Source organism: Equus asinus, chromosome 9 (genome assembly GCF_041296235.1).
Source record: "Equus asinus isolate D_3611 breed Donkey chromosome 9, EquAss-T2T_v2, whole genome shotgun sequence".
NCBI classification, from domain to species: domain Eukaryota; kingdom Metazoa; phylum Chordata; class Mammalia; order Perissodactyla; family Equidae; genus Equus; species Equus asinus.
Genome location: NC_091798.1, coordinates 90851141 through 90863239, shown reverse-complemented (window position 1 = coordinate 90863239; position 12099 = coordinate 90851141). Strand labels below are relative to the sequence as shown.

Sequence of the window (12099 nt, the reverse complement as noted above, 5' to 3'; positions counted from 1 at the left end):
TTATAATAAATCATTACTTAGATATGAAATTGAACATGTAGCATGATTATATATATGCAATATATTCATATGTGTATGTATATATCACACAGGCATAATAAAAGCCTAAGGGAAATAAACCAAAATTAATGATATCTCTAGCTTTTGACATTATCAGCGATTTGGGGGTTTTTTCTATACATTTTTCTGTATTTTATATACTTTAAAATTAATGTCTATTACTTTGATAATTAAACAACTAAAGTTTACTGTCTTAAAAAAAAGTTTGTCTTAAAAAAATAAAACCTGTCTAACTCTGTTTCTTCCAACATTTCCAAAACTTATCGTATCACAGATGGTTTTCCATATCTTATGAAACACCAGCCAGCCATGCTCGGAGCTCTGTCATAGGCTCACAGATACTCTTCACCCATCCAGGAGCTCAGCCTGAACTGAACCATGCTTAACTTTGTTCTGTAAATTGAAGAGCAAGTGTTTCTGTGTGTGCTCACGGCTTCTCCTTTTTCCTTAGTCCTTCCCAGCTTCCACCTGGAACAGTGGGGGCCAGAGGCACAGGGAAAGTCAGGGGGTTTTGCAGGTGTCTCCAAGGAGAAGCCATCCATGCTAGATGCGTGGAAGTGTCTGTGTGTGTGTGTGTGTTTGTGTGTGTGTGTGTGTGTGTGCGCGCGCGCAAGACAGGAGGGAGGAGAGTACCTCAGACTTTCAAAAGATGAGGAAGGAAGCAAGGAAGGGCCTCTCGCCTTGAAAGAGATCATTCATAGAGCAGCACACATGGAACACATCCTGTGTTGGGTTTTAGAAGACTTATTAGCGCAATAGAAAGTGAAGGCGTTTCAGTACTTAACGAGGTTGGAGAGGCATTCTGTGCCCTCGTGTGGTTATTTTCCTGTGAGTATTCATATTGAAGGTTTTCCCCCTTTGTTATGAAAGGGAGTTAACTGTGCAGTGTTACCTGCTCTGTTGTTTCTCATACATTTAAACAAGCATTTCAGACACGTTGACAACTGTTTTATTTCATCTCATCTTACCTACTACTTGTCTTATGTAACAGAGTTACCTGGAGTAGGAAAAAACTGTGAAGTTTCTTCCTTTGACTCTTGAAGAAGTGATAGTATGTCTTATGTATTATCTTTGCTTTCTTTTCAGAGATTTATGGAGAATAGCAGCATAATTGCTTGCTATAACGAACTGATTCAAATAGAACATGGGGAAGTTCGCTCACAGTTCAAATTACGGTATGTAGCAAAATAAGACGGCACACAAGGTTGAGAATTCTGTGGAAAACTTGTCTACCATCAGGCTAGTATTCACAGGTTCCCAGCTGAATCCTAGGGATTTTGAAGCAATTAAACAGGGAATGGTAGTTGGTAGATGGCAGGTTCTAAATGGGAAGCCCTTTGATGAATGAAATAAATTGGCAGCATTTCTTCTTTTGACAGGATTTTCCACTATTTACAGCAGTTTTAAAATTATGCCCTAGGAAAAGTACTGTTTAATTTTTGTACAATTAGATCGAGATTAAGAATAGCCTTTGAGGATTACTTTCTACTTACTACTTTTAACATTTATAAATTCCCACTTGGATTGTTATGGATAGGGACAAACAAATGGGTATATTTATTATGCTAGCCATAATAATTGCTACACAACCATAATAGCAATTTTGTGAGGCCGGTTTGTGGTCTCGATATGCATGAAGTATCGTTAAGCAACTGGTTTTTAAGTCTCTTTATAGGTGTGTAGTGCTTTAAGAGCAGGCTTCTGTCTGGTGCACACCTGTGGGAGGGGAGTCTGCGTGGCTGGCTCCTGCTGGGACTCTGGGCGGTGGGATGTCCTGGACTATAGGGTCCTAGCTCAAGCTTGGTTTTGCTCAGGCTCCACTCTAGCTCTGAGGACCCTGATTTCTTCAACCCGCCCACCTTGAGCAGAGAGAGAGCAGGGAAAAGAGGAGGCTCTTCCTATCCTGTGGCCCCTGGGAGGCCAGTCCCAAGTGGCTCCCGCCTGTAAGATGCTAGAGGTCCCTGGCATGGCTTCTCTCTCTGGCCAGCTGGAAGGTCACGGTGGTTTCAGACTCACTGGAAAAGTAAGATAGCGTCTCGTAGTATTGATTGTACTTCTCATCTTGATTACTTAATTTGCATTGAGAGAGCTCAAAACCCTTTTTAAACATAATTTTTCTCTGCCATCCTCTGTGCCTTGGAAGCAAAATGGATCAGTGTAAACCCACAGAGGCAAGTTCTTGTGGGGTTCCCTGGTCAGGGAGGTTGCTTTTTGGTGGAAAGAGAGCTTTAAGAAATACAGTGTTGGGATGAACTGTCACTATCTTGAGTGGGAAAGTATTAAAAAGGAATCTCAAGCCAGTGGAAATTCAAGTATTTTAACAGTCTTTGGTAAGGGATATTGCCAAAGATTTTTGAGTGTATAAGTTAAATCCCTTGGTTTCTTTGGATCTATATATTTATTAACTTCAGAGAACTTCATAGAATTTTTCAGGAAAAACCACATTGCCTTTACTTCAGCAACTTATGATTTTTAATATGGTACATTAATTGTTTTCATTCCTGGGAGTCTCTACTGTTTTTAATTGACGGTAAGAAGACTTTGTACTTTTATTTCAGATGTTTTCATAATAAATAGAATTAGAAGAAGAGGGATTTCATTCTGTTCAATAAACTTTGTATTATCTCCAGCAAAAATGAATGGCACACACCTTGTTGCTTTGATAAGTAATTCCCTCATTTCGTTTTAAATAACTGCTTGGGTTTTCTTAGGCAACATTAAATGTGAGATGTCAGAAGGTGCCTTGCCCATGGTGAGCAGGGCAGAGACAGGTCAGGCAGTTTGAAATAAACATCCCCAGCCAGTGCGAGGTCTTAAAGAAAGGGCTTTGGGTTATTGCGCTGATGAAATCTGCTTAGAGCCAGGGCACTGAAAAGTTTTCAAGATTCAGAACTTAGCAAGTTTCTAAAGACCTAACATGATGTCAGTCCCATGACTTCTCACCTCTCACTGACTATTTGTTGGGGGGGGGGGCGGGTAGACCCACTGTAGCAGTGATAATGGAAAGGCTCAAGTTCTTAATACAAATCAGCGTGAAGTTGGTGAGTGGACTTGACCCAGGCAGGCCGTGGTCCCAGGAAGGTGGGTCTGCTCAGCACTGATCCCCTTACCCACAGTGGAAGGCCAGAGGAGGCCTAAGTGGTCGGTTTCTTCTGTTCCTTTTTGGCTGGTTCTGCCTCAGCCATCTCCAACTTCCTTCCCTTTTATTGGAGGAGTGGGGTGTGCGTGGAGGGTTTGACTCTCCCTGGCTACACTCGATCTGGGCCCAGCAGATGGGGAACAGTGACCCATGCCATGGCCGTCCCCAACTCCTCAGGGCACTCAAGGACATCTAGAGCATCCCCAGAGGCAGGCAGGCAACTCTGTCATTTGCTACAGACTGGAAAAATGAAGCTCTTTATTATACAATGCCAGAATAATTATAGTCTAATTATGTAAGAGTTTTCTCTGCAATTCCACCCCCGGCTTCAGCTAACTATGTGACAATACTAGCATTCTGCAAGGACAGTCTGTGCTGCAGGATGATGTCAACTGTTAAGGGTAGACGCTTCTGTCCAGGTCTTCATGTATGCTAACCATATTTACTTAACCAAGAAAAAAATGGATTATGTGATCAAACAAAAAATATATAATTTTAAAATTCCATCCTGTAGAGTAACTTTTAAAGATAGAGGAACTAAATTGCATTTCTGTGTACATTTGATGAATTACTTTATTGGACAGAAGAATTTATGAAATGGAGAATGTCTAGGGAAACACGGCCTAGATGATGACCGTGATCTTCTAATGTTCTTGTGCCTCCTTATCATACAAAGAACTATGTTATCCAAATACACATAGGATTTAACTGCATATTGAAGTTTAAGCTGATCAATTTATACTGATGCAGTACCATACCAGCTATTGTTTCATTGTCAGTCAGTCTGATATCTGTTATCTGGGAGTAATGCCCAAATCATCATGTTTATTTTGCTCCAAGTCTTAAGGCAGTAGCAGTCCTCAGTTTTAGAAAGAATCCGTTTCTGACTGGCAGACTTTGTATTCCTTGGAACACCACATCCCTCCAACTTAACAGACGTTGATGGAGTGCTTTACCCTCATGTGGGCTCTGCCTGACGGCCACTGTGTTACAGGAGCAGACACTGAGCTGGGAAGGCTTAGAGGAGCTGGCCCCTATGGCATTGCTGCCCAGGAAGGGCGCTGACGGGTAGCAAGTCTGTGACCCCTTGCTGCCTCCGCTCCTCCCTCCCTGCCCCTGTAGACCCCTGCTGGCACGTAGACTTAGGTTCAGAGTCTTCTCCCTACACGCCGCCGCCTTGCCCACCCTACCCTTGCTCCAGCTGGCCTTAGTTTGTGTGTGTTTTGTTTGAGTAGATTCTAGATTACCTTTGGTTGGGACACAGGAGATCATTTAAGCAAACCACCCCAGTCACAACCGACACAGGGAAAACACTGAGGACCAGGGAGACTCTTGACACCATCTCAGCTCCCCGTATGTTGGTGGGGGCCCTGGAGTCAAATCTAGTCATCCTGCTTTCCAGTCTGGTGCACTCTGCACCCCTAATACTGTTGTGTTCTTTGTAGACCTGAGACCTGGGCCCCTGGAACATCTGCCTTTTCCCTCTGGGCCTTCAGGGGCCCTCAAGAAGGTGAGGGAGCAGTGGTTACACTGCCTGTGCTTCAGGGCCTTCCCACTGAGGTTACAAGGTTACCTTGTGCTGCCGTTCCCAATTTTCCGCCTTCCTAACCTGAAGGATTCAGAAATAACAGTTGAGGTGCAGAGTTACATGGTTCCCGAGAACAGAAAATTAATAAAGCTAAGGTTCTTCAATGTGAAGAGTGTTAATACAAGCAGTTAAATTCCCAAACTCTAGAAACATGGCTCAAAATGATTACCTCGTTTTGCTGCAGGTTTATTTATACAGAGCCATTGCCAGATTGGTTTAAAGCCTCGATCTGAAAGTTGCAGTCCCGTAGTGTTGGTCACCGGGGGAAAGTAGTCTGTTATTGGTCCTACCAATATCCTTTCACCCCAACTGTTCATAAGAATTTGCTTTGTCCCCTTGGGCATTAGACTTATTGAAGATTTTATGCCTTGCAGTAATCATACAACGAATGTTTAATAGATGAATTTTGGAGATTACAACTAAGATCTTGTATAAAGGCAGCCTCTTGAAGTAATGAAAACAACGATACTCAGAAGTTCACATTCTTAGCTGAGACTCACAGTTACTTTAAGAAAATAGTTGGACAAGAGAGGAATTTATCATTTGATAAAATGTGTTAGAGCTTAATTATCCAGCTCTCACAGTTAAGGAGTTAGCCCATGCACAGTGTGCCTTTCCACATCTAGTGTCTTGGTGGGGCACGGAACGCTTCCCGGTGATGTCGAGTCTGGTTCTGGACCCAAGCGCCTGGAGAATACTCCTGGTAAGACTGGCTCTTGATCCCTCTCCATGAGAGGCTGTGCAGGAGCGACTTTGGTAACGATTATAAAGTCCTTTTTTATTCTTTTTTCTTATGTTAAGTGATCATTTTCACAAATGCATAGGACAATATACCATTCCCATTAGGTAACCTGGAGCAATTTAAATAAGAAAACATACTGCACCCATCGGGAGTCTCAGTTGAGTTAGGTTTCTGTTCTCCTGCTCACCCACATCCCAGTTACTTATCTTACTTCCGCACCCGCACTGGTGCCTCCATGCCTGCAGCTGTAGGAGTGCTGTCCTTCCACGGGCTGGAATCCTTCGCTGCCCTGCAGGTGACCTGCTATTATTGACTATAGTTCTTGGTTTGATATCTCAGGTATACTCATGAGAAAAGATAGGCTATGACTCAGTTTCTTTTCACCAACAGCCTTTTTGAAAACCTTAGAGAACAAAGAAATATTACTCTGGGATCTTACAAATAATAACAAGAACCATGTGTTGAATTTTTCTATTGTCCCAAGCACTTTGAGAAATGCCTCACCTAAACTATCTGTTTCGATCCTTACAACAACCTGTAAAATATGTTTTTATCCTCATTTTGTAGATAAGGAAACTGAGGGCCAGTGAAGGGAAAAAGTTGCCCAGGCTCCCATAAGTGGCAAAATATGAACTAGATTTCACCCAGTTTTTTCTGCCCTCTCCTGTGTAAACAGTTGAAACAGGATGGCCAAGTTAGATGCGTTTATGAGTGGAAAAAATGAATAACATTTTAAGAGTTTGTTTTATAAGGTGAAACATCAATGTAGTAAATCAACATTTTTTTTTTTTTTTGTAACGTGTAAGACAGCCTTCCCTGGGATTCTTTAAACAGCCAGTACAAATACCAAAGCTGTAGGAACTAGCTACATACTTGCTGTGTTAGATAATAAATAACTTACTGTATTTGGAGTTGCTCTAGATTTGGAAGGTAGTTAAAATTCTAACCAAGAAATTGAGAAATTGAATTGATTTCAGATATTCCAGATATACAAGGAAGGTCTCCCAGAAAAGGGCCCACCTGGAGAGTTATGCAATTACCCAGGCGAGGGGAATTCTGCCACCTTTGCCTTTTATCATGCTAGCAGGTGTGGTTGAAAGCAAAGTGCCATAAAGGCTTGTTCATCTGAGATCACGAAAGTAAGAAAGGAGAAAAAATGTGTCTGTGTCGCAAAAACACCAGGATACCTCAGATTCAATTTGGGCTTAGTTATGTTCTTCCGATCAGTGGGAACTTGACTTCTCCATGACCACACTATGGATGAAACAGAAGAGTATCATTGATATAGAACATAGGGACCCACAAGACCGTCTCCTGCATCTTTGTTCTCTCGTGTCAGTGTGAAGGTTTCATTCAGCACATGCGTAGCTCATTCCATGACCCATGAAAATTTTGTTGGATTATAGTTCTTCTCTTTGTATCATATACACAGAACTATATGGTGGTGTTTATTCATTTAGTTTGAAAGGCTAGGGTTGTTTTTTCTCAAAACATAATATCAAAAGGTACATGGTTTTAATGAATTTGAGGAACTATTTACTTTGATAAATGAACAGATGAAATGCTAATGGTTTTATAGCAGAGCTAACATCGATCTTTTGCAACTTTCAGGGCCTGTAATTCGGTGTTTACAGCATTAGACCACTGTCATGAAGCCATCGAAATAACAAGTGATGACCATGTGATTCAGGTACGGAGACACTTTTTATCTCTAGATGTCAAAATAGAACCTTTCAAGTTTGACCTACTCATTTTCAAGTCCCCTCCTGTAATTCTCACATTTCAGCATATTTTCTTCAGAGAAAGGAACTCAAAGAATGCAGAGAAAACTAATGGATTAAGCTACGAATTAGACATTCAGTAAGAATAAAAGATTATTAATTCAGATCGGAACTGGGATTTCTTTGACGGATGTGGGGAAAATTCTTTGGACCATCTGTGAAGACAGCATTTACACAGAAGGATGTCAGAACTGCAGAGTAGATGCTCATAAATGTCCATGGGAACGAGCTGTTTTCAAAGGCACTTGCTTATTTGCATGCAGTTGGAATTCTAATTAAAAAGCACTCTCATATACTATAAGGAAATGTGTATAGTAGACAAACCTTTGTTATCTTACTACATTTGTTGGAAGGTCAAACATTAACACTTAAAAAATACTCTGAAATGTAGGTTTGGTCGTGATGGGTCCCGGCCTGCCTGCTGTTGCTTTGCACAATGGCGCCGTGTATGGGGAGCACTTGCTAACATCAGTGGAGACCGAAGGCAGCATCCCCCACACAGGGTCCTCACGACAGGGCCTCACATTTGCTCTTCTGTGAAGCCCCCCACCGCACACAGACCCACCTGCTCTCATACCAGACCAGAGACATCAGCAGCCCACCAGGCCTAGGCCCTGTTATCAACACGCCAATAGGTTTTCTCATTTCCATTCAGTAGCCTTATGAAAGAGACATAAGGGCCCCATAATACAGATGGGGGAAACTGAGGCCCAGCAAGGTCAAGGAACTTACCCAAGGAAAGCCCCAGTAATAAGTGTTAGAACCAAAATACGGAGCCATGTCTTTCTGACTCCAGAGCCTTCCAACTCCGTTCCCTGTTTGGCTGCATTTATAGAATTTGTTTTTCTACTTGCTCCTTGAAATGGACTGAAGCCTTCCTCACATGGCTGCCTGTTACTGGCCCACCTGCCTACAGGTCTGCATCCTGGACCACGGAGAAATCAGAAATGTTTCTGCTCCAGACCGAGCACTGATCCCACATCTCCCCCACTGATGTCCAGACCTGAACAGTCAGTGCTGTTCCCGAAACACGTTTGCTCAGCGCCTCCCTCTTTTTCCATAGGCAGCCAGGTCATGATTTCAGTAATGAGGAGAAGGAGCTCACTTCTCTCCCTGCCTTCCACACTTACAACCTAACAGGTGGCTCTTTTAACAGGGAGCAGAGTCCCTCATTCTACAGCGAGCAACCGGTGATTAGAAACCCTGTATCCCTGGGAAGGGTGATAGGGTGACGGTGTCACATGGTGTTAATCATCTCCCAGCCTTTACCATGAACAGGAAGAGATAGGCTGGGGACAGTGGGTGCCTGGAAGTAGGGATGGCTGCGTTGAAAGGAAAACTATATGATGGCAGGTTTTTTTCTTGAGGAACCCTCTCAGGCCCCTTTAAAAACCTACCAGCAGCCTGAATGTAAAACTCAAAACAAGAGCACGGAGGAAGAAGGTGAATAGAGGATGTTATGTGTAGGGGGAAATTAAAATGCCCTTTGTGGTATAGATGTTGAGATGAGCCATCATGGATGGAATACTGCATATATGTTCTTACTCCATACCGGGTCCTTCTCAAGGCACTGCCTCTGAGGAGTACGTGCCTCTTGGAGAGGGCGAATGTTCGGAGGTCAGGCAGTAGCACTTAAAATTTAGGAACAGTATCTATCTACCTACTCACTCATCCATTCGTCCATCCATCCAGCCACCCGTCTGTTCATTCATCCATCTGTCCATCTAAACTATCTCTCCATCTATTTGCTTTGAAACACTTACATGGTGCTTATCAGGGACCAGGCACAGTACTAAGCATTTCATACATACTCATTTATTTCTTAAAATGATCCCATGAACCAGGTTACTACTGTGGCAGTTATTTTACAGATGAGGAGATTGAGGACTAGAGAAGATGAGTAACTTGCCAGCAGTCGTATGGCTAGAAATTGGCAGAGCCACAGTGTGAACTTGGGTGCATTGGCTCCAGAGTCCACGTCTGGTGTACCCGCTGCCTTCTGAGGTTACAGGAAACTTAGTGTGAGCGCGGGGCTGTGAATTCTACCCATCTTTGCAACCTAACAGCAAAGGCAGAATAAACACATGCAAAATGTAGGAGAATTTAGCCCACAAATAAGGAGAGCAATACATTCTCAAATATTGGCCAGTCATCAAATATTTACTAAACAGTCCTGAGGAATCAATGATATAAATCCAAAGTAGCTTTTGCCCTTGAGGATTTTAATGTCTAGTTGGGGGGAGAGATAAATAAACTAAAATTTAGATTCAGTGTAATAAACCCCTAGAAGCCTGTGCAGGAGGCAGTGGTCCTTTAGGAGTGGCACCAGCTCAGACTGGACAGGGGGTCCATGACGGCTTGGGGAAGAGGGGGAGGGATAAATCAGAGTAGATGAGGCCAGGACATGGGGAAGGGCGTTCTAAGCAGAGTGGGGCACATGGGCGCAGGCCCAGAGTAAGGGAGAGGTGAGGTGCTCAGCAGCGTGCAGGGAGGCCAGGGAGCTGTGGGGCTGACCTAGTGCGCAGGGGCCATGCTGCCCAGCCTGGGGAGGGTGGTAACCGCCACATGTACGTGAGAGGAGACCAGTGAAGATGTCACCACTCCCCTCTTCAGTCACCTCCATAAGGCCTGGTGTGAGGGCCCCAGAGCAGCCTCCCACCCCGTCCAATTCCTGGGGTCTATTGTGTTAGTGGAAGCTGTGTTCCCAAGGGACCAGCTCCCCGAATGTCCCTGCCTCCCCCAGCTCCTTACTGCGGTCACCACAGTGGAGGCGAGCGTGATTGCATTTGCTAGAACATCTCTGAAGCAGCAGGTGGGTGTAAATTCCGCCCAAAGAAATCCGTGGCCTAGACGCAGCATGCTCCCATTTCCCCAGGGTCTCCGTCCTTTGTCCACTCAGCTCCTCATCTGGTGACTGTGTTCTTGGAGAAGACACTGGAGGGTGGGGACAGGGAGCCAGAAGTCAGCAAGGTAAAAGCTCTGAATTCCAGGGCCCTGGGCAGAATTTTGAAAAGAACCCTTGGAGTCTGCCGGCCCCAGAACTCCTGGCACTGGGAGCTGCCTCCTGCCCAAGCCGTGTAACCGAATTTATTGTTGAGATGAGAGTGGAAGGGGCTCTGAGCCGTAGCATTGAGTAATAGATGGTGTCTGTTAGGAGACAGGAGTGATCAGATTCCTGCCTTGTAGACATGACTAATATAAGCCACAACCTGTTAGGTTGAGTTCTAATTAATTTTTGTGTGTCTTTTTCTGAGTTTTTCCTTATTTCATGGGTGGTAGGTGATGAATAAGGCCTCCAAGAGGCTCGCACAGCCAGATGAAGCTTCTCGCTCTTTTCCTGCTGAAGAAATCCTTCCGATTTCCCCACACGGACGAGGGTGCTCCGGTGGCAGTTGAATGAATCATGGCTGCTCGGGAGGGAGGCAGCTGCTCCAGGGGGTCTTGGGGATGGGGCGACTGGTCAGCCCCTGAGTTAGGGAGCACGGATCCAGGGGACCTCTTGCTTGATGTTCCAGCACGTTTCCTCTGCATCTCAGCAAGCATTCCTGCGGGGACCCTGTAACCACTGACCCATAACCACTTCCCCTTCACAGTATGTCAACCCAGCCTTCGAAAGGATGATGGGCTACCACAAAGGGGAGCTCCTCGGGAAAGAGCTCGCCGAGCTGCCCAAAAGCGACAAGAACCGGGCCGACCTTCTCGACACCATCAATACGTGCATCAAGAAGGGCAAGGTGAGCCAGCAGACCCACAGACCCCTCCTTGGGCATTTTGTTCTGAGTTTTTATGTCACATCTTTAAGATTAGCTTCTTTAATAATGTTACCATTAAGTGAAAGATCTTTTATTTTTGCAAAATGAGTTAATTTTTGAGTTAGCTTTAGCCATCAAGCAAATCTGGCGCTTATCATGATGACATGGAATCTGATGATTTTATATGGGGAAATGTCATCTTTTGCATGAGTATATCCCACCTAGCGTTGCTGGAATATCATTCCCATCTCTGAGCAGAGTTCCACTCCTAGAGCTGTTGTGTGTTTTTCAGTTTATCCAATGTTTGCGGGACTAGAAGTACTTACTATCTGCATGCAGGCCCAGTTTTCAGTCATTTTTTTTCTGTGCTCTTTGCTCATCACAGCTCAATAGGGATGTCGCGCTTATTTCTCCCCGCCACCCCAGTTTGTCCAGCAGCTTCCACCTCATCCTGGTGGATGCAGGCGACGGTGTCAGTGCCCTCAGGCCTCCCCTCTGGGGGAGTACTGCTCTTGGCTGGAGCGGCCTGTGCATTTTCTTTTAAGCATTCAGAATGCTTTCTCACATGTTATCTCTTCCGTCTTGCTTTCTCTGATGTGAAGTAGTTCAATAAGCATTGTCTTCATTTAATGGGGGGGGGAGCCATTTTACGGAATAAAATAAGTTTGGGTTATATATGATGGCCAAAATTGATTTTAAAAAAATAGGGCAGTGAGACTGAAAAGGAAACAGGACACTGTCAAGTACTCCACAAAAATTTGCGGAATGCTGCCTCACACCTGGTAACCCCAACACGCACGCCAGGCAGCCATCCGGTGTGAGAGAGGGGCAAGAAGAGGCTCTGATGTCACTACTCCCAGAAGTAGGGGAGGCGCCCCAGGTTCCCCCTCGAGGTCTCCAGGCTCTCATTCCACCAGTTCCCCAGGGTCCAGAGACAGCAGGAATCTTTGCATCCCTTTTGCCTCATCCTGGAAACTGCCAGGAGCCAGATGAACCCCAGACAAGTCTTGGCTGGAGGCCCCATAGGATGGTAGAGG

General features: G+C 44.6%; 1 protein-coding gene across 13 annotated transcripts in view; it reads left to right on the top strand.

Moving 5' to 3' along the window:
• PDE8B (phosphodiesterase 8B) overlaps nt 1–12099 on the top strand; it is a 227030-nt gene that overhangs the window by 146552 nt on the left and 68379 nt on the right. For all 13 annotated transcript variants that reach the window (XM_044777976.2, XM_044777977.2, XM_070517898.1 and 10 more), the window contains exons 6-8: nt 1147–1235; nt 7141–7219; nt 10904–11044. In XM_044777976.2, coding sequence (XP_044633911.1) covers nt 1147–1235; nt 7141–7219; nt 10904–11044 — 309 coding nt within the window. The remainder of the gene's footprint in view (nt 1–1146; nt 1236–7140; nt 7220–10903; nt 11045–12099) is intronic.